Below are 22987 nucleotides of genomic sequence, written 5' to 3'. Positions count from 1 at the left end.
GTGGGGGGAGCGGTGGACAGTGAGGCCACTGGGGTGCCTACGCAGGGGGCGGGGCAGACAGACCTGCGCTGTAGGGGTGCGGGCTGGGGGTGGCAGCAGGCTGGGCCTCTCGGCTGCTTTGCTGGCACATGGTAACCAGAGCAGGGGACAAGGGGAGTTCAGAGAGGAAGGGATATTTTGGCGTTGGAATATTTCAGGCATTGGACTGGCCTAGGTTGTGACTAACTGACCCAGGTGACCTAGGACAGGTTGACATAAATCTTCTGGAGCTGTGGCTTCCCTGGCAGTAAAGGGAAGCCAACTCTACACCAAGTTTGCCGGGTTGCCGTGAGGATCTGTGAGCACACACACAAAGACCCCTTACCCCGCTGACTGGTGCAGCGCTGCTGCTGTCATTGTTTTCGTGGACAGTCCCCAGAATTGGGCTCAGTCCCCCTTCCCCACCTGCTGCCAACTGTGATGGAATGGAGAGGCTTTTTGCCGCTGTTTCCAACAGCTGGCCCGGCTCTCCAACCCACAGAAAAGACTTTGGCCACCTCTGGCTTTCCCATGAGCCCCTTGTACCCAGCAGCCTCTGCCTTCTTCTTCTTGTTTTCTTTTTTTTTAAAAAGATTTTATTTATTTAGTTTTAGAGAGAAGGGAAGGGAGAGAGAAAGAGAGGGAGAGAAACATTAATGTGTGGTTGCCTCTTGAGCACTCCCTACTGGGGACCTGGCCTGCAACCCAGGCATGTGCCCTGACCGGGAATCAAACTGGTGACCCTTTGGTTTGCAGGCCCGCACTCAATCCACTGAGCCAGACCGGCCAGGGCATCTCTGCCTTCTTTTATAGGATCCAGAGACGCAAACACCAATGGTTTCTACCCAAGCCGGAAACAGCCAGGACCAGAGAGCTACGTGAACGGAAGTGCCTGCCAGGGCAATTTTCCAAGTGCTCCAGTGCCAGGCCTCGCCACTTCTGAGATCCACCACGGGTGCCAGTGGGGTTGGAGGGTCTGCTGTACTTCAGGCCATGCCAAGCCAGGCACTGTCCCTGCACGTGGCCACCCTGCCGACGGGGCTGCTGGAATGCCTTGGCTTTGCCGGTGTCCTCTTTGGCTGGGCATCCCTGGTGTTTGTCTTCAAAACAGAGCATTACTTTGAGGACCTCTGTGAACCGAGCCCTGCGCTGATGAGCAATGCCACGGGCCACGATGGTAAGGGAGTGGTGACCTCTCTAGGAGGCTGAGCCTGGCTCCTAGGTGGTGGGGAAGGGTAGGGAGGACTTTACCTCCTGCCCACCTTGCCAGCCTTTATGTGGTGGAAGGGGTTGTCAGCCAGCCTTCCTCGCTGCCCCAGCCTCAGTCTGAGGGGAGCCCGGGGAGGGAAGAACCAGCTTCTGAGGGGTAATGAGGGACAGTCACGCTTCGACTCGCCTACGGGAAACCTTTCCACCAGGCACGCTGTTGGCCCATCTGCCCCGGGCTTCTGAGCTCCTCCCTTCTCTCCTCTAGACTGCAAAGCCCAGGACGAGAGGTTCTCCCTCATCTTCACCCTGGCGTCCTTCATGAACAACTTCATGACCTTCCCCACTGGCTACATCTTTGACCGTTTCAAGACCACCGTGGCCCGCCTCATAGCCATGTAAGTCCCAAAGGCCCAGCCTGGGCACAGGGGGGCAGGAGGAATCCCTCTGGCAGCAGCCTTGGCTGCCGGGAAACCCAGGCCAGACGGCAGGGCAGCTCTGTGGGAAACAGCCCCGGAGAGGGAACACACCCCGCACCCCTCCTTGCCTTTCCTCACCTTCTACTTCTGCTCCCTGTGCATGTGTGTTAATCTGGAGGCTGAACTGAACAAGAGCCAGCGAGGCCTACTTCCTGGGAGGGCAGGCCTGGGGCCAGGGTCACCAAACTAGCAATACCTGAAATTGCCACTCTGCCTTCACCCCGGGAATCCGAATCTCCTACAAGGCCTCACACCAAGGGTCTCAGGCTTCATCATCCTCCTCCTTACCCTCCGCCATCCCCCAAAGGCTGAGTAGATGAGTCGGGGAGGGTCGGGGACTTGATCTTGCTCACACAGAATGTCCCTGGAGCTGGCCATGTTCAGCCACAAGCACTGGCCTGCAGGGGGCCGGGGGGGGGGGGGGGGGCGTGGCTGGTAGGACCTGAAGCGAGCGCCTCCTGGTGGGCATGTGAGACATTACTTGTCAGATAGCAGGACTGGAGGGCAGGCTGGGCCAGGAAACAGCCGGAGAGCAAGTAAGTCCCTTGTTCTTTAAGCCTTTAGATGCACGAGGGCTTTATGTCAGTTTCTTGGTGTTTGGCTCCCTGTCCCCTCCTCTATCCTCCCCTCCCTTTGCCCCTTCCTCTTCCCAGCCTTCCTCAGCATGTTAAGAAAATCTCAGTCTTCCTTTCTGGGTTTCTTCTTTGCTTTCACACAGAACACTTGAACGTTTGATGCTCCGGTCACCACACGTGTGAGCTGTTTCTTCCACACCAAGCAATTCTGTGACACCGGCATTGGCACCAATGCCGACACTTTCTGCAGGAGACAGTGTCGGATCTCAGGGGTTAAGGGTTCAGCCCCATGAGACTGCCCCCATTTCAGATGTCGCAGGGGGTAGGTCCCCTGTGGGGAGGGAGGAGAAAAATCCCCCTCTTTCCATTCTTAGTTCTTCTGGATGGTCTAATGATCAAATTGGCACGGGGCAGATTAACAGGAGAAAACACCATATTTAATTACATGTGTACATACAGGGGCTCCGTGAGAATATGGAGCCCAAGATCAGGCAGGTGAGGCTGATCTGTCACCTGGAGCTAAGGAGAAAGGAGGACAGGTAGTGGTTTGGGACTTCAAAGGGGAGGAAGGCAGTTCACAGGGAGGTGGACAAGCAGATGTTTGGTCAACACATGTCTGCTGGACCGTCTTTAACCATGGGACCCAGAGGGACTTCCACCGGCTGACGTGCTAGGTCCCTCCCTCTCACTCATTAGTTCCGATTAAACTGTCGCTGTCTGTGATGGTACCTCCCGTCCTGCGGCAGGTCCTCTAAATTTTTTTAGGGAATTAGGGGGAAGGTCAAAGCTTCTTTCTGAGTTTTTTTTTGTTTCTTAAAAATAACCAGCTTCAAATAATCACAGATCTTCCCTGACTGGCGGGGCTCAGTGGTTGGGCATCTGTCAAGAAAAGTGAAAGGTCACCGGTTCGATTCCCAGTCAGGGCACGTGCCTGGGTTGCAGGCCCACCCCCCGGCTGGGGTGTGTGCGAGAGACAACCAGTTGATGCTTCTCTCCCTCTTTCTCCCTCCCTTCCCCTCTCTCTAAGAGTAAGTAAATAAAATCTTTTAAAAAATTCTTTAAAAAAACCCCAATGTCCTAAAGAGGCACATTTTGGGTGGCAAACTTTGTTCCCCTTTACCCGGTTACCCACAACTTTTTTTGTCCAACCTGGCTATGGATCAGAGGTTCCCATGGTCTCTTCCAGATTTCATTATTTGATAAAGCAGCTTATAGAACTCGTGGAAACCCTTATGCCTACTAGTTTCTGAAAGGACGTGATAAAGGATACAGAGAAACAGCCAGATGAAGAGATACGTATTAGCCGTTCTCGGAAAACATGCAGGTAAAGGAAACACAGCTTCTGTACATAAAGCTTCTGTCCCCACAGAGCTGGGTGCCTTGCCCTCCTGGTACTGGGATTCTGTGGAGGATTCCTCAGGTAGGCGCAATCAATTATGAGCTCCATTTCTTTCTTTTTTTTTAAGATTTTATTTATTTATTTTTAGAGAGGAAAAGGGGGGGGAGAGAGAGAGAGAGAGAGAGAGAGAGAGAGAGAGAGAGAGAGAGAAACATCAATGTGCAGTTGCTGGGGGGCCGTGGCCTGCAACCCAGGCATGTACCCTGGCTGGGAATCAAACCTGCGACACTTTGGTTTGCAGCCCGTGCTTAATCCACTGAGCTATGCCAGCCAGGGCTATGAGCTCCATCTCTAGCCCCTCTCCACTCTCCAGACCAGTGTGTGGGGGACAGGGCTGAAGACTCCAAGCTTCCAAACATGGCTCAGTCTTCCTGGTGACCAGCCCCACATCCAGGAGACACCCAGGGTTGCTTCATCAAAACAAAAGATGCTCCAGTGCTCTTATCACTTTACTTAGGAATTTATGAGGGTTTTAGGAGCTGTGTCAGAGGCTGGGGACAAAGGCCAAATAAATATTTCTTATTATAAAGTCAGAGTATCACTGTTCGCCCCCTGGTGCAGCAGCATGGATTTCTTATAGCAAAGCAATCGTAGAGTTCAAAAGACATGACACATTACTAATCCCCTTCAGTCACTAATTACTATCTGGGCCATCATCATATCACATGAAAGTGTCTCCCAGGGCCACTCAGGTCTGCAGGCTTCTTGTTCGATCTTGCCTAGTTCCAAAAGTAGGAGTGGTGTCAGCAATTTATGTCTTTACCCTTTTAGGCATCTGGGATAATTGAGCTAAGAGAGCATCATCTCTTGCTCTGAGCCTCTTTCGAGGTGTTAATGTAATATTGGATTTCCTTCAGTGCATAACGCACTTACTCATTCCCTTACCTTTAGTTACTATTCCTCCTTCTCTTCATTTTTACCCAAATGTTTCCATGATGCTGGTCTGGATTGCGGGCAAGTGCCCCTCCCCCACCTCAGCCCACTTCTCTGCAGGTCACACAGGGGCAGAACTGCTAGGCTGTCTTCGGCACTGTGTGGGCAATCTAGCCACATTCACTACTGGCCCTGAATTTTGCCAGACGGGCTGAAGGCACCTCCTCGCCCATGGAGCTCTTAGGAATTGTAGCATAAAGCTTAAACACAGTTCCAGTTTCTCTCTCAGGAATCCTCCCTGTCTCCATCTCTTGTACCCACTGTGTTGGTAAGGAAAAAGAAAGTTGAGTTGACGTGGAGCAGAAAGAATACCGCAATCTCCCCTATCTCCTCTTCCCCAGTCCACTTAAAAAACAGGGGCACGTATCCAGTGGGGACACTCCTTTAAGTCCCTCTGATGCTGAGTGTGAGCACACACTTGTGAAGGTGTGCAATCCAGCCCTTCCCACCCTTTTCCTCCATTTCCAACAACCAGTGCTTCAGTTGCCTGTTCCGATTCTCTGTCAAACTAGTGCTCTGAGAACATCCCTGTCCGTTGTCGGACACTTGGGCTGTAAAGGGTGTTCCTTGGTGGGAAGAGGTGGTGGCCAGCTATACAAATTGGCATAGTATCCCAGTTCTTTTATCGCATCTACCCCTAGTGAGCACAGCCCAGGCCAGAGTCAGTGTCGATTCCCGCTGGGACCCATGCGTAGCTGCCCGGTGCTTCCAGCAGCTGCTCCTCTTGCCAGCTCCGTTCAGGGACTTCCCCCCAGGGGATCTGCCATGTGGCCATCTGCGGTCTCTGCCTTTTTTGCTGGCAGGCAGAAGAGCTCTCACTGGACTGCTGTGCCCCAGAGGCTGCGAGAGGACTATGTGTAGGTCCAGCCCCTCTCTGCACTGCTGCAGCAGTCCCAGGTCCACTCAGCTGATGGACCCAGGTGGCCACATCAAGCGAGCACAAAGGGACATATGCTAGTTCATTTCAGTCCTTATCTGAACTTGGAAAGGGGTTCTTTGGATAGACATAGACATGCCCTACTTTAATGCACCCCTCAAATACCATAGTGATTTCCACAGGGCCATTCTCCCATATGGGCATCCCTTTAATAAACCAAGTGTCCATAATTCTCTGTCTGACCATATGGCCAGGCCATTGGCCTCTGCCCACTAGCCAGTAAAAACCCAAACGCTTTTCCATCTTTGCTCCTGCAACTCAGCCAAGAAGCTGGGCCATTCTTACTTTACCTCCTTTGATCAAAGTGGTGGCTTTCCAAACGGGACGTTGTCCAATTACCATGAAACTGCCGTCCGCAAGCCCAGCAGCTCTGGGTGGGCCAGTTAAGGGTCCTTCATCAGGCTGTGTCCAAGTGACAGTGGAATCCAGCAGCTCCCACACAGTTCTCAAGTCAGACCCACCAGAGAGGAGGCTCCCTGCTGGGGGGGCGTCTCCTCCGTGGGTTCCCCAGCAGCATGAACCGGTGTGAACCCTTTCTCATGGAACTCTTCTGGGCACAGCCACGCCCCTTAGAACGTGTCTCCAACTGAACAGCCCAGACATTGTGGGCATTTCGTGTTCGAAGATCGTTTGATGTTCTTTAGTCATCAGTGTAGCTTCCACTAATGTCGGTAACAAAATCATAGACGCCCCCCTATGGAAGTTCTCTGGTTCAAAACCCAGTTGTCATCCCCGGGAGGTGCCCACAGGCTTTGCCATTGCGTGGTCTGGGCTCTGCATGGCTGTGGCATAGAGAACTTGTCCCTACTAGCCCTCCCATTTGTACTTCACAGTGCGAACTCAGGCGTTCTTACTGGCACCAGGTAGCCTGGCTTGAAGGGTGGATTCCCATGCCTCTTTTTGACAATGCAGGTAGGGCCCTGGTCCCCAATCAGACACAGTGTCCACCCCCACAATACAATCAGGTGAAGGAGGCACAACCACTTCACACAAATCCTGTTCAAACATACCAACTTTATTACACACTCTTTAAAAATCCTTCCCTGAGGATATGTTCATTGATCTTAGAGAGGAAGGGAGAGAGAGAGACATAACATCGATGTGAAAGAGAAACATCAATTGGTGGTTTCCTGCGCATGCCCCGACCAGGAATCGAACCCTCAACCTTTGGGTGTACAGGACAACACTCCAGCCAACGGAGCCACGCGGCCAAGGCTTCCTGCACACTTGTACCGTAACTTCACCAACCCTGACATCCCTAACTGTAGCCTCCTTAGGACGTTATCCTCAGGTTTTGGTCTTACCAGGCAGGCAAAGGCAGTGTTCCCCTTATGACACATTAGCCATTCTCATAAAAACATTCAGTTAAAGGAAACACACTTCTTCACATAAAGCCTGTTGAAACATTCCACCTTTCGTAATCTTATCAACTCTTACACGTTCAGCTCCTCCCATGAAAAACCTCCTTGTCAAGGGCCTCCCTGCTGGGTTTTGGCACCGTGGTACGTGAGGCTGCTATCGCAAGGAGCCCTGAAAACGTCTTTTCCACCCCCGACCACGTTTACCCACTCTTGTGCAGCGGGTGTTGGGTCCCCAGCGAGGGGTCCCCCTTGTGTCTATCTCTAGCTTGACTAATCTGCCTCCAGCAATTGCTGGTGTGGTTTCTTATCATACTCTCAAAAATAAGCTGGCCTGGTTTGGGGTTCCTTTAAGGCAGAGCAACCAGCAGGGGGTCCCCTTGGCCCACCCAGCCGCCTGCAGTGCTGCATCAAAACCTGTTGTACGGCCCCATGGCACTACTAGCCGGACAGGCAGTGTTGGGCCTCTGCAAGGCCAGGATGCTTCTCGGCCACAAGGAGATCAGAGGTGGGAGAGGAGCAGCTCCAGGAAGCCCATCGGGGCTCAGCCCTGTCAGCCGCCCCTTGGGAGCCCCTTCCCAGGCAAAGGGCATCGTGCCGGGAAGAGTCGGGGTGGAAGCCAGACAGCTTCATCCTGCCACCCCGAAGTAACAGTAACGGTTGTTGGAATTTTACTGAGGAAAATGATAAGTTCTGGTTGTTGGATTCGGTTGCAAAGGTCGTGCTGTTGGTGACATTTCCGGAGTCTGCTTTAAGGTGGTCAGAGTGGCCAGTGTCTCTGTGGCCTTGGACAGGCCGTAGACCTAGGTTTTGATGGTGAAAACATCGCGCTAATTGCTTTATTCACCTCAGTCCTTAATAACAATTTAGCATTTCTCCCAGCCCCTTCATGCTCTCCTCTCCCTTCCCCCATTCTCTTGTTAATTATGCTGATATAGTTACTAACATCCGTAAGACCCAGGAGGGGAAGCAGGGACAGCAAACACAGTAAGGCTTCCCGAACGGTTTTTTGGGTTCCGCAGCATTGAGGTTGTGTGGGGTGCCCACGTGGAAGGGGCCCTTAACCGCAGCATCCGCCGTGACCTGGGTAACAGGCGTGCTCGGCGGGTGACTATCCTGGCCATCACTGAAGCCACGCTCCCGTGACCCGCACGCAGAGCATAGCAGCGTCTCCATCTGGGTGCTCCACTGGGCATAGACGGGAACACGGACCCAGCAGTGGCTTTTATCCAGTCCACCTGGCTGGCCGCTGCCTTAGGAACAGCCTCCTGCGTGTTCGTGTCACTCACCGCCACCTGTGATTGTTCCGTGGTGAGCTGTGGGTCCTGAATCCACCCAAATGTGCTCTTCCACTCCGCGGCATTCAAAACCCAGACACAGCCCCAAATACGTTCCTCTCACGGTGGACTTCAGTAAAGGGCCCTCGGGAACCCTGATGATACGGGTCCTCGAAATGAAACGACGTCTTCCCTGTGCTCTATGGTTTCGGTTGTATCTTGGTTCTGCTCTCCTCCCGCACGGACTGCCTTCTTCGTGCCCGCAGGTCTTAGAGGTCCTTTCTGCTGTTCCCGCATAACTTTTCCCTCGGCAGGGCGGCTTTGGGGCTGATGGCTGCAGCTCAGGCCGACCCAACTCTGAACTTGGTGTAGCCTCAAGGTCTGACCCAGCCCTCTCTTTTAATTTTCATTTGACCTATACTGCACATAACAATGACCAAGAGACTGTGTATTTTACCTTTTCCTTATTAGTTTGCATTTTCTTATGCATCCAGTGAACCAATTCCCCCAAGAGTGGGTCTGTCTCTAAATTTTATTGGTAATTACACCTTTAGTGACTGATCGTAACACAGCTGCTGGGCCACACCGTGGGGGACCACGTGGTCACCCAGGAGTCAGAGGTTCTCCATCCCACACCTGTTCATCCTTTCTCTTCCCGGAGCCCAGGTTTCCACCAGCCAGGGTCATTCAAGCAGATCCCACCCACTGACACCCACTGTATCGGGAAAGCCTACCGTTCTCCTTTCGCCTTTGTTTTCACACAGAACGCTTCGCTTCTGACACGTCTGCTCACCAAACGTGCGGGGAGATGTCCCCTCATCAAGCAGCTCTGTGACACCAGCTGGGTGTTGTACAATGTAACTCAATTCTGACGTTCCTTACCTGGAGGTGCATCAGATCCCACGAGACTGTCCCCCCGCCCCCACTGTAGATGCCAACCACAAGTGGTGGTTCCGCAGATGACCCACCACTTCTGCCCGACTTGGCTACACATTGGAGGTAGGTTCCGTGACCCCCACCCCCCATCCCTTGGACTTCCTTTGCTAGAACATCTCACAGAACGCAAGAAAACACTTGACTCACATTCACCGGTTCAGTAAAGGACATGGCAGAGGATACGGCCAGCCAGCCAGATGAAGAGATGCATAGGGTGAGGTCTGGGAGGGTCCCCAGCACAGGAGCTTCTGTCCCCGTGGGGTTGGCGTGTGTCACCCTCCTTGGCTTGTGGAGGTGCTCACAGACCCGGAAGCTGTCAGAACCTCTTACCTTTGGGTTCTATGGAGGCTTCTTCACCTAGGCACGATCAAATCTTTCCAGCCCCTCCCCCCTCTGGAGAAATTGGGGGAGGAGGGGCAGAGGGTGAAAATTCCAAGTATCCAGTCACGACTCTGTCCTTCTGGGGACCAGCCCCCATCCAGGTCACACTGAGAGTCACCGCATCAGAACAAAAGATGCTCCCAGTGCTCTTACCACCTAGGAATTGACAAGGGTGTCAGGAGCCGTGTGTCAGCGGCTGGGGAACAAAGACCAAATAGGAGTATGTTATGTATTTCTTATTACATATCAATCACACTTAAGCATCGTTTTTATTGCTCATGCCTTCAAGATCCCCAAACTGATGAGAGATCCCCATAGCCTTGGGATTGTGGACCTGAAATTATAGGGCCCTAGAACTGTACACTTCATGTCTAGGTCATTCCAATCATTGCCTTTTATAGAAAGGGCTACTGAGGCTCAGAGAAGGGCAGGGCCTTGCCCACGGGTACACAGCCAAGAGGAATTGGGACTCAAGGCTTTCATTTTGGAAACCAGGCACCACTGTCTTTCCCCAAGGGATTGGCCTGTGGGAAGTTCGTCTGCTCTTCCCCTCCAGGTTTCTCTCTTCCTGACAACACTCTCCGCCTCCCGCTGTGCATTGCAGATTTCTCTACACCAGTGGCACGCTCATCATAGCCTGCATCTCTGCAGGTGAGTGTTGTCAGGTGGGAGGAAGGGACACCTAAAGCTCAGGGGCACCTGGTGGACGGGGCAGGTGCAAGAGGTGATGGCAGAACACATGGACTCCCATGGTTACTCAGAGATCCACAGACATTGCGCTTGAAAGAATCCTTGAAGGAATTACTGCTGGTCTATGCAAACAGTTTAGTCTACTGAGAAATGTGGAAAATAAGCACAATGGAGATACTGCTTCAGGGGGCAAAATTTATCCGAAGTTCACATCCTTCCTCTGGTACGTGTTGAAATGCTCTGTCTCTTTTAAAAAATGAGATGATAATATGAATGACAGGGGCTCTTAAAAGTGTCCTTACTTAGCAGAGTAGAGGTAGACCACCCTCTGGTAGTCTGAAGTTGTGTTTTCAAATTTTACTGGTCTGCACACATAGAAAATGCCCCAAGTCTGGGAATTCCAATTCAGTTCATTACCACCTTCCCCCATCAAGTAGAGGACAAAACTGAAGCCAGAGAGACTCCTGGCAAAGACTTGCTCACAGCCACAGAGTGAGTGAGTGGGGGGTTAGACGTGGGACCCCTGACCGGCCAAGAGATGCCTTCCCATATTGCTCCCCAGTGTTGGGTCACAAGGCTCAAATGTTGGGTTAGTAAGATCATGTAACTCGTGTGTGTGTGTGCATGTGTGTGTGTGTGTGTGTGTGTGTGCAGTACCTGTGCTGAAGCCCGAAAGTGACACGGTGCCATCTCCACTGGTACCCAGTTAACACAGGCTGGGTGTCTCTGCCCACACAGACCTCAGGAGATAGCCTGGCACCCAGAGCCGGCTATTTAAAACCCCTCTCCTCATCTATCTGGGCTTCATCTTTCCTAACAGCCTGTAAGTGATTTTCAAGTGGCCGAATGTGGAGGGGATGGTGGGGGACGTTTGACTCATTGCGAATCAATCATTTGAGCAACAATTCCGTCTTTCCCCATAACATAGTGCTTTTAGTTTGGGGGGAAAGTCTTGGGACTACACTGTCCCTGTTGTGAAACGAATCACAGCCAATTCCTAGTGCCTTGGGAGAACTGTACCTTTTATAAAGACAGAAGAAATTGGATGGCAAACTGTGCAAACACTCTATGGTGGGCACTTTACCTGCTTCTCAAGGTGCAGAACAATCGTTAATTACTTCGGAGGATATCAGGAGAAACACACGTGTGCTCCATTGACAAACAGTGACTCACCCACCTGGTGGAAAAGTTGTTTCATTTTTATTTCCCTGTGAGGCCTCTGATTTCACGAACGGAGGTCTTGATGTGGGTGAGGCTGGTGCGACTGGAACCCTGTGGCAGGAGCAGGTGGCAGGCTTGGAGCATTCTGAGGGCAAATGCCTCCAGTTACGATGTAACGATATTGTTTCCCTTCCATTGTATTTATTTTTGCAGCTTCTTGCTATTCATGACAAACCACACGGGTTGCTTTTCATTTACAATAGTGATGTGAAGTTTCCTTAAAAAATAATAGATTTCTTTTGGGTAAAAGTGAGTCAACGTAAAGAAAACATGTTAGCAAATACTAGTGTTACTGAATGGAGACCCTGCCCCGAGCAGGTCTGCCTTGGGCCAGCCGGTAGTGTGTGGGTTCTTGGCCTGGTTCAGGCCAAGTTGTGTGATTCTGAGAGTACCTTTATTAAAGCTGGGGAGAGTGAGACAAAGGAAGGACTTAGGGCAGAAGAAGCAGCAGGAGAGAACCTAGGCAGTGCTCTGCTAGCTGGCTCCCTAGAAATGCTGTAGGAAAGAAGTGAGTCAAGGTGGGGCTTCTTTTAGCTCCCTGGAAAATCAGAGAAAGGGGGGCCTTGGAGACAGATTCAGGGGAGAAGACCAGGGATGAGCTGCCACTGCCCACTGCTGCTCTGGTTGCAAGTCTTGTGGGGTCCCTTAGAGTTTAGGGGGAAGTAAAATGTTCATGCCCGAGAAGGGCCATGGGCATGCTCTAGAGGGAGCCAGTACTGGGCTGGCGTCCTTTATCTTGAGGGATTTTCTCTCTCTTCTGGGACTGACTGAGAGTCAGAGGGGAGGGTTTTAGCAGAATATGCATCAGCTCTCCAGGTGTGTTTTAAATATGCTGATGCATCCAAATGAGCTCATGGAGGAGTATGGGATCCTTCTCTGGTCAGCTTCACGGCTTTCCTTTTATATTGGGTCTGTCTGGCTCTAGTCGGGTTTTTGCTATTTGTCCCCCTGACTTCATCCATCCCTGGGTTTGGCTAGCACAAATGGCGTGAATCGGGTCTCTGTCTCCTCTTTCCCTGACCGTGTCGATTCAAGCTATTTATTCTCAGGCTGGGGAGGAGAGGTATAAGCATTTGTTCTCAAGTGTCCTTGGTTAGGGAAGATAAGGTCTTGCAGTTCAGTAGCTGGCTGTAAGTTGTTCCAATTATTTGGCCTTGTTTAATTATCTTGCCTCTGTTTCCCCATTCCGCTAGCCCAGGACTGTACCTAGCTTCTTACCACCCTGCCTCACTAGGACAGGCATGGGTTATGGCCAAAATCATGAAAGTGGGCAGAAGTTTGTGGTTTGGGAAAGACTAATTATTAAGCCACACTCCCCTTGGCACTTTAGTTGTTTACTATGATCCAGCACGTTCCAGAACTATTGCAATGATTTTTTTTTTTTGCACATCAGTTTTGTCAAGGACAGGAAGTATTCTTTGCTCAACCTGCATCTTCCAACACTGAGCACAAGGCTTGGCACGAAGGAAGTGCTCCAAGTTCAACGAGCAAAGGCAGAACAACCCATGGGCGTGTTCTCGCTGAGCTCTCCCAGTGCCCCAGGCGGCAGGAGGAGCAGGCAACTGAGTCGCAGAGTGAGAATCCTGCTCAAAGTCGCGCAGTGAAGGAGAGGCTGGGCCTGGGGGCTGAGTCCAGGCTTCCCCCACACAGTGCCCAGGATGAGCAGAGGGCGGCCTGTGCTTTAGTGAGGGCGGGGAGCAGTGGCCTTTGGCTTTGAGCCCTGCCTCTTTTTGTAGAGAGACCCAGGCCTGCCAGGGGCCAAGGGCCATCTTTGGTGGGGAAGAAGGTGGCTCTGGAGATCTCTGCGGGGGTCCCCCTGTGGGGAACATTTGGGGGAACTCTGGCCAGTGCCTTAAGAACCCCCCCTCTGGGGTTGTCAGGAATTTGGAGCAGGTGGGGGCCAGATTTGAGGCTCTGTGTTTGCGTTGTACTGTGATGACACCCACCTCTGAGTTTGATTGTTCCAGCCTCAGGTCGCTGCCCTTCCTGGCCATGCCCATGCTCACCGTCGCGGAGTCCTGTTTCTGATCACCAGCCTGCAGGTGGAAGGCTGCCCTCAACCCAGGCACCCCGCAGGAGGCTGGGGAGGGATGGGGGGAGCAAAATACATTTGTCCCTCAGCTGTCTGAAATGGGGGCTGGCCTAAGCCAGGGAGGCAGCTGTGGGACAGAGGGTGGGCTGGGTGTCAGGAAGGCCGGGCCCATGCTGGGTGCCCTGGAAACAGTTCTTTCATGAGTACTCGAGTGATTCAGGCTGGTTGTGTGTCCTCCAGATTGGGAACCTCTTCGGCAAACACCGCTCGACCATCATCACCCTCTACAACGTAGCGTTCGACTCTTCCTCAGCCGTCTTTCTTATCATTAAGGTGAAAATCAGCAATGTCCAACACTTAATCTGCCAGACACTGGTCTAGTAAACTTTGTGTGATTTCTCTCCATGAGCCCTTCTGCTGCTAGTAAGGTGACACGTGAACTTGAACCCAGGTCTGTCTGGTCCTAGAGCTTGAACCTGTAACCCTTAAGCTCTTTATTTAAACTTAATAAGCTAATTGGAAGCTAATGGAAGCTAATGGAAGGCATGGCTATGATGTGCTTGGGCCAGTGTTGGCCACACAGTGGGTCCCTTTGGCGTGGGGTGTTTGCACCTGTGAGCTTCCTGCTTGTAAGAGAAGGTGGGAGGCAGCTATGGGGACCCTGGGGGGATAGTCACTTAGCATAGTGTCCTCAGGGCTCACCCACATTGCATCATGTGGCAGAATTTCCTTTCAAAGGCTGAATGATACTCCACTGTCTGTGTGACCGCACTTTGCTGATCCACTCATCTCTGGACAACCCTTGGGTTGCTTCCAGCTTTTGGATGTTGTGGAAAATGCTGCTGTGAACGTGAGTGGTACGCTAACTTTTCCCTCCTCCTGCTGCAGCTCCTTTATGAACAGGGCATCCGCCTCAGGGCCTCCTTCGTCTTCCTGTCTTTGTGCAGTGCCTGGCACGTTGGGCGTACCTTCCTCCTGATGCCCCGGGGGCACATCCCCTACCCACTGCCCCCCAGCTACAGCTATGGGTAAGGACTGTGATCTGGTGTTTGTGGGCCAGAGCCCCTACGGTGGCCTGAGGTAGGAAGCAGGGGGCAGGGCAGACAGGGCGATAGAGGGCAGAGGAAACTTGTCCCAGAGGAGGACTGGAAAAAGGGGGTATCGATGAGCTATTGCTGCATAACACACACCCCCAAAACTTACTGGCCTAAAACAGTAAGCACTTACAATTATTCACAAGTCTGGGGGTAGCTGGATAGTTCAACTGATCAGGGACAGACTTGGATGATCATGACGGGCCTTGCTCATGTCTCTGATCATCTGTCTGGTGGGCTAGCTGGGGGCTAGGTGGTCTAGGATGGCAGACATTTGAAGTGACAGGAATGCCTGGTCACCAGACTCTCATCACCCAGCGGGCTCGCTTGGCTTGATTTACATGGCGGTTTCAGGGTTCGAGAGAGTGCAGAAATGCCCAAGGTTCTTAAAGTTGAGGGTTGGGATCGGTACATCACCATGTCTGCTGCGTTTTTGTGGCTGAAGCAGCTGACGAGGCCAGCCAAGATTCAAGCGGTGGAGAATAGTCAGAGCTGCAGTCACATTGCAAAGTGTGGGGAGCAGAGGAGGTGAAGAAACGCGACCACTTTGCAGTCCACCACTACAACTAGCAGAGCGAGGGCACGTGTTTGCTTCTCACTTACTATTTGCAGACCTGCGGGCTCTTGGGTGTCATCTCACGATCATCCTCTGAGTTGGATGTCCTTATCCCCATTTTCCAAATGGGAAATTTGAGGCTCAGAAGGGTTAAATCTGCACCATGCTGCCTGCTAGGAAGTGGCAGAGCTGGGATTTGAACCCAGGCCTGTCCTACTCTTCCCACACTTCCCAAGCGTTGCTGCCTATTAGAATCACTAGGATTATTACCTGGAGATCTTTGAAAAAACGTGGAACCCTGGCTCACATGACCAGGCATTCTGGCTTCACCAGTCTGGGCTGTGAGCTGGGTGTCGGGGTTGGTAAAGGTGATTGCAGTGTGCAGGGACATTGGAGATCCACTCCACTGTGTCCTGCAGCCTGAATCTCAGGCTCAGCTCACAGCCCTTGGGCTGGGGTGGTGGGGCTTCTGTTTCCACAGCCTGTGTTCTGGGGATAGCACCGGAGAGAAGAAGGAGGAAAGAGCTGAGTCCAGAAAGCTGGACTTATCATCCAAGGAGCTCCCGTCACCAAAGGAAGGTGAGCCCTGCTGGGTAAGCCATTTCCCCTTGAGAGCCCGGCCTTCCCCTGCAGCTGACCTGGCTCCTCACCCCCAGAGCTCCGCCAGGACTCAGACTCGGGAAAGGTCAGGTGGAGACAGGTCTCGTAGAGCCTTCTCAGCCCCCTCAGTTCACAGAGTCCAGAGAGGGGTAAGACCTTGGTCTCTTTTCTGATTTCTATCCCTCTTTTCTCTCTTTCTCATCTCACCATCCCCCCCATCCCCCTGAAGTCAGTCTTCCATCATTGTTTTCCTTTCCCCCAACTGCTCAGTTCCCAAGTCTGGCTTATTTATCCCAATTTCTGCGAGTCCCCTGGGTCTGTCCCCTCTCACCATCCATCTCCATTGCTGCCTCCTTTCCTCACTCTGTCTGTTTTGGGTCTTTGGTTACAATCATCACCAACCCCTGCTGGCTAAGGTAGAAACAAGAAGAGGATTCTGGGAAGCTCACAAAATCAAGGGAAAATGAACTTGTCAGGCTCCAGGAATAGTAAAATGAGGGGTCCCAGTCCAAAGTCACAGCCAGCCTGCTTCTCCAGGAAGAACGATTGATTGGTCCACCTTGGGTGGGGCACAGAACACCTGATTCACAGCCCTATCCCTCGCTGCACCCCCCCCCCCCCTTGGGGGGAAAGGGCAGGGATTTCCAGAAGGAACCAGGATCCTGGGACCAAACGAAAGGGAGGGTATGCGGAGCAGCCGAAACAGCAGTTGTCTTCCATGAACTCTTTGCTCATCTCTTCCGTTCTCCTCTCCTTGTCATTCTTTTCACCGTCCTGGCTAAGAAAGATCAGGGTAAAGTATTAGTGTGAGAATCCGTGTTGGATCTGAGCTGTGAAAGACAGATAAGATTTCAGCAGACAGAAAACATAGGGGTGGGCCATTCAAGGTGGTAGAGCCAGATGACAAAGGCGTAAGGGTAGGGACTTGTGAGTTGTCGTCAGCCTTGAGAGCACCCCCCGGATGAGTTCTAGAGGGCCAGGATAGAACTGAACTTGGACCTCAGGCTGTCCCACTAAGGCCTCTCATCCTTGTCTATCCAGCCCTCCACTTGCCTTGTAATTCACACCCAGACCCTCCTTTCCCCAACAGAGACCCCAGGACCAGCACAGCCAGAGGAACTACGTTCTCTCCGGAGCTGTGTTTCCTCTCGGCGCTTTACCTGGCACCTGGTGTGGCTTCCTGTGATACAGCTGTGGCACCACCTCTTCCTCGGCACCCTCAACTCTCTGCCCACCAACCTGGCTGGTGGGGACAGGGCGCTGGGTATGTGGTGGGGCTGGGAGGCAGCCCAGCTGCACATCCCGCTGGGGGCTCGGGACCTCGAGGGCGTGGGGTGCTAAGATCCTCAGGGCTCTGTGCTCCAATGGGAGGTCTGAGTCGGGATTTGGGGAGGAGGGTCTGGCCAGGCAAGGGCAGGGTGGGAAAGCCCTCTCCTGTGAGGAAGGCCTGGAAATGGCCCACCAAGCCCCCTCTCTGTCCTCGGCAGTCAGCAGCTACACGAATGCCTTTGCCATCACTCAGTTCTTTGGAGTGCTGTGTGCCCCCTGGAACGGCCTGCTCACGGACCGGCTTAAACAGAAGTACCAGAAGGAGGCGAGAAAGACGGGTGAGACCTGGCTCCCGAGGATGAGGGAACCAGGAGAGGGAGATGTCTTCATACAGCTCCATGCCCGTCTTCTCTTTTGTTCTTAATCTTTTTGTACTTGTATCTGTCCACCCATCCACCCACCCACCCACCCACTAGTCTTTGAGTACCAATGATGTGCCAGCCACAGTTCCAGATTCAACAATGGACAAGGCAGATAGAACCTTGTTCTCAAGCTGTCCTCAGTCTAGAGGTTGGAGAAAGGCAAGTGTCAGTCATTGCAGTCCATGAAGTAAATCATGGGGGGGCGGCTATGGGGACACGAAAAATGGCACGTATCCTGCTCCGGGAGAGGATGGGATTGGTGTCCGGGAAGGCTCCCTGGAGGAAGTGGCATCTGAACTGAGAGCTGAAGGATGAGTAAGAAGTGAGGAGATGAAGAGGAGAACCCTGGAAGAGGGAGTGGCGCAGGAATACAGTGGGGTTAAGATGATGAAGGAAGGAGCAAAACATTGAAGAATCTGGGGAATTCCAGAAAGCGATTCAGACGTGCCAGGGCACTGAGTGCTAGGGAGTGGTGGGAAGGGGCTGGCGACAAAGAAGTCAGAAGGGGCGGGCAGCTCACAGTGCTGAGGAGCGGGGACAGGATCCTTGGGTTGGAGGAACCAGGGGCGCTGCGGTCTTGCAACCTCTGGGGGTGTGGGTGGGGAGGGACTGAAGCAGAGAGTAACAGTTTCATCCACAGCCCTCCCCCACTTCCTGGCACTGCTTCTCCTGCTCCTGGGGAGTCTTCCAAAGCAAATCTCAGACATCAAATCATTTCCTCCGTAAACACTTCAGTTAGTATCTGTAACAACTAAGGCCTCTTTTACTTAAGCATCGCTGTAATGTTATCACCCCTAAAACAGCCCCGATAGTTTCTTACTCTCATGTAATATGTAGTTCTGTCCAGATTTCCCTAGTTGCTGCAAATATGTCTTGTTACAGTTGGTTTGTTCAAAGTAGGGTCCACACAGTGTATTTTTGTTTGAGGTGGCTTTTCTGTGTTTTAAAATCTGTGTCCCTCTCTCACTTTTCTCCCCCCCTCTGGCTGTTTATTTGTTGAAGAAACTGGGTCTTTTAGTCTGTCGATTTCCCAGTCTCAGATCTGGCATCCTTTTCATGTCATTGAAAAATGTCTCTTTAATTGGGTATTTCCTGTAAACAGGCAGATTGGAGGCTGAGGGGACTCGGTGTAATATTTTTTGGTGAGAATGATTCAGCGGTGGGGCGGAGGGCTCAATAGGCCCCTGGTACCCCTTGTCCCTGCTTTATGATGTTAAGATTGATCAGCGGCTTCCGATGCTGTCATTCTGATGGCCCATTATAAAGTTTCCCATCAGCTGCCTGCCTTGTGATCTCAGCAGCCATTGATGATCAATGCCGAGACCCATTATTTTATTAGGGTTATAAAATGGTGATTTTCTATTTGTATCTTCCCTTCTGCTTTTAATAGCTAGAATTCCTCTAGAAAAAAACAAAACAAAACAAAACTTTTCCTTATGGTCTATTTGTTACCCTGAAGTAAATGCTTGGCTTTTCCTCTATTTACATTTCATAATAATGAGGTTGCCATAGCAACCCCTAGGGTGACTACTTGTTTGTCTTTAAAAGTTTCATTTGAAATATATTTGAATGTGTTTCCATCTGGTTCCATCCAAATTCTTGACACTCACATTGTCGTGTTTTTGGACTTGACCAGTCCAGTGTCTGTGACCTTCCGATGCTATCCTATTTGTTTTAGACCGTGTCTTCACTGTCCAGCATAATGGGAGGTTCAGGTCCGTTTCAGTGGGCCGGCTTCCCGCCCCAGGCCTGGCAGCAGCCATCTTTCCCAGGAGCCCTGGGTCCCTCTAATGGGAAACGGTGTTTAAAAGCTACAGTCTGGGTGCCACTGTGTCTCACTATCCTGGGTTCTCATGGCTTTTCCGCCTTGGGCAGAGGTAAGATATCCATAATTTTTTGGATGAAAAAATACATCATGAATACCTAGTGCTGGTATTTTAATTTAAACTGTACTTCATGGAGTTTGCATCTGTGTGTCTTTTCTTCTGAAAGCTGTGCTTCCGAACAATCCTATCTATATGCATAAACTATGTACACATAGTATACACTATATACATGTATAGTATTTTAAATATATATTTTACATGCAATTACTGGTTTAGTAATATGAATATTTTTTAAATTTTAATTTTCCAGTTACAGTCAATAGTAAATATTACGTTAGTTTCAGGTGTACCTCATAATACAGGGTCCAGCACAAATAATGCCCCTTTTTACTACAAAATCATAAGCATGTAATTCTGTAACATAACAATATCATGCACAAGCATACCATATGACATTTTAGGTGAAATGTTCAAATTAAAACTATGAATTATCACACCCATATTATTACCCCACTGACCACACTCAAGTAGGTGTTACTTCTGCCGGTATTACTTCTCCCTGTATTACTACTGTATTTTCCTGTGTATAAGGCACAGACACATTTTTGCACACATTCTACACGGGACTATTACACCCGTGGTACGTAATCATTGTACCCATATATAATGTACACCCTTACTTTCCCCTCCAAAATTTGGGCAAAAAGTGCACATTATACACGGCAAATATGGTAATAATATAATTACTGCTCCTTCCTTCCTTCCTTCCTTCCTTCCTTCCTTCCTTCCTTCCTTCCTTCCTTCCTTCCTTCCTTCCTCATCCCTAGGCTATTTCCCACCAGAGACCTATAGTCAAATTACTGTGTTACAAGTCACCAACCTGATATAAAATTACGTTCATTGGTTTCATTTTCTTTCTGATTTTTGGGGATTGCTTTGCTTGTTTCCTCCCTATTACGTTTATTTATTTTTATTTGAAAAACATTTACATATCAAACATATCCACTTTTCTCAAGCCAAAACTGTGAAACAAGATATATTCAAAGACATTTAGTTTCCCTCTGTTCCCTGTGCTCCATTCCTTTCCTCTCCCTTTGGTAATTATTTTTATTGGTTTTTTTTTCTTAAAGAAAGACTATGTACATACAATTTCTCTCTTGCTTAGAAAAAGTGCAGCACAGTGCACAGCCTTCTCTGCAGATTTGTTTCTGTGTAACTCTGTTGACCGAGTGTAAACGAATCAGGATACTTGGCTAGAATGAAATGACAAAGTTCTATTCAAGGGTTTTAAGTGAGCAAATTACTATTCTGGAAATGCTACCAGGCAATACCTAGAGTGTTGCACAGAAGAAAAAAGGGTGGAGAGTTTTTATGGCACAAAGCACATTCTTGAGGAGAATTCTTCTTGCATTCTTTTGAACTGGAGATCTTCTAGGTGCCCAGGTGTCTGGACTTGTCAACATTCTTTCCTAAGTTCTTCAGAGGATTATCTAAAAGATTTACGTACCTCCAGGCATTGATGCAGAACTGAAAAATTCAGACGTTAATTTAAGTTTCCGGGCTAAAGTTAGATAAAATCGTTTTCTTCACGTTTTGGCCCACACTGACTTTTGTCTGGTGACTGTGGTGACTCCGTTGTGTTTCTTCACTCTTTCCTCACCCCCTCCATGCCCGCGGGCCCCCCCCCCCCACTGTCCTGCTCCACAAGGGTCTGGGGTCTGTCCTCCTTCCTTAGCTGCTGCCTGGTTCCCTAGTATGTGGCTGCAGCACAGTGGACACAGCATTCCCCTCCTGGTGGCTAGTTGGGTGGTTTCCAGGCTCTGGCTGTTACCAGTGGAGCCCCTGAGAGTACCTGGCTCTGGGCTGGAGGGGCCAGAGCAGATGCGGAGCTCTGTTGGGGGCTGTTGTACTAATCCATGGAGCGATGGATGGTCTAATCCATGGTCTACAGCCAAGCTGAGTCCGTGGAAATGGAGAGTCATGGATATATTTGAATGTTATTCAAGGAGTGGATTATCAACATTTATTGATGGATCAGAGATGGGGCATGTGGGAGAAGGAGGATTCAAGAATGACCCCAGGCTTCTGGCTGGATGGTTGTGTGCATAGTGGCTCCTCATTTTCTCCCCATTTTCTTGCCCCTCCCTGCCCTCCCTGGCGCCCCCTGCAGGCAGCCTCTCCTCCTCCCCCTTGAACCAGGTTCTTCAGCCTCAGCCGCGGCCCTTTCCTTAGCTGTGCCTTCGCTGACCCTGACATCTCTGCTGTGCCTCGGCTTTGCCCTCTGTGCCTCGGTCCCTGTCCTCCCCCTCCAGTACGCCACTTTCATCCTGCAAGTCATCAGCCGCTCCTTCCTCCAAGGGGGCAACGCCGCCTTCCTCACCCTGGCGTAGGTGGGCTCGGGGTGCATTACACAATAGAGGACACGGGGGCAGAAGGCAGCATGCTGGAAGTAAGAAATCCGGAGGTGAGGGCATCCCTGGAGGTGGTCAGGTGTGGCAGACAAGGCCCTGGAGCAGGGGTAGGGGGTGATGTGGGGGGGGGGGCTGGTGGGAGGGATAGAGCGAGCACTGACTTAAGCCTTCTCATCAGCTCCTCCTCCCACCTCTGTGATCTGTCTGGTGAACTCCTAGTTGCCCTGCAACGCTCACTTCTCTTCCACATCCCCCAGGAAAGAGTGTTCCCTCCTTTGCACCCTTGGCAATCACTCTAGCCTTGCTGCCTCAGGGCATGTGCCGCCTGGCCTACAGTGATCTGTTTCTGTGTCTGTCTTTGCCTTGAGACCTCCCTGGGGCACAGCCTGTGTCTGGGTCCCTGCTGTCTCCCCAAGGCCCAGCGAAATATCTTCTCAGTGTTCTGAGGTTTGAAGGGTTGAGCCAAAGCAGAGGGGGAAGGGCTGTGTGGAGGTGGGCGGATGAAGGCAGGCCTAGGACAGGGCAGTCGGGAGCGAGTGGCTGACAAAGGCCCACGGAGGCCAGGCCCCTACCTGGTGGGAGAGGGCCCGGAGCTCACCTGAACCTCCTTGTCTGTCCCCAGTTTCCCTGCAGAGCACTTTGGGAAGCTCTTTGGGCTGGTGATGACCCTGTCAGCCATCGTGTCCCTGTTCCAGTTCCCCATCTTCACTCTCATCAAAGGCCCCCTTCAGAACAACCCCTTCTACGTGAGTACTGGAGTGGGGACCCCGGGGTGGGGTGGGTCATCCAGCTCTGGGGGAGCCCAGCAGAAGGCACCCCCAAACGCGGCAGTGTCCTGACCCCGGCACAGCTTTGTTGGCCTCATTTAAGAAAAGGTCAGCAAAGTGTTAGAACAGGAGTTCAAATCAGCCATTAGGAGGGAAAACAAGGACTGAACGTACAAGCTGAGAACTGCTGGGTTGTGACATTGGACGAGCCTCACTTGATACTCAGGAGCTGTGTGTTCCCGCATGACTTTGAGCAGGTCGTTGAGTGCTTTGGAGGCTTCAGGTTTGTTCACCTGAGAAATGGGCATAGTACCCCTCCCTCACCGGGCTCCACCGGGCGGAGTGAAGAATAACTCAAGGTGCTTCCTCGGGGGCACCCTTGTGTCTGCGTGGAATCGGGAGATAAACCAGGCAGCATACTGGTCCCTCTGTCGGTGGTGGGTGCTGTCAGTGTCCTTGGGCTTCGCCTCACTCCTCCCCTCCCCCCGCCCCAGGTGAATGTGATGCTGGTGCTCCTCACTCTCCTGATGCTGGCTTGTCCACCCCTCCCTGGTGCACCGGGAGTGCTGGCAGGAAGCAACTCCAGCCACGACCGCTTAG

General features: G+C 51.5%; 1 protein-coding gene across 1 annotated transcript; it reads left to right on the top strand.

Annotated features, from left to right (window-relative positions):
- The first annotated feature begins 1011 nt into the window (after positions 1-1011).
- On the top strand, positions 1012-22987 carry SLC43A3 (solute carrier family 43 member 3). Its single transcript, XM_045858316.1, is given in 14 exon segments — positions 1012-1195; positions 1493-1622; positions 10104-10154; positions 13378-13418; positions 13421-13452; positions 13683-13775; positions 14331-14470; positions 15574-15671; positions 16783-16956; positions 17180-17299; positions 21409-21595; positions 22243-22366; positions 22882-22920; positions 22922-22987. Coding segments are annotated over 14 exon segments (1479 nt in total).

The sequence above is a fragment of the Phyllostomus hastatus genome, unplaced genomic scaffold (genome assembly GCF_019186645.2).
Source record: "Phyllostomus hastatus isolate PE091 unplaced genomic scaffold, TTU_PhHast_1.1 phas_scaffold_177, whole genome shotgun sequence".
Taxonomy (NCBI): Eukaryota; Metazoa; Chordata; class Mammalia; order Chiroptera; family Phyllostomidae; genus Phyllostomus; species Phyllostomus hastatus.
This window is presented reverse-complemented; position numbering and strand designations above follow the sequence as displayed.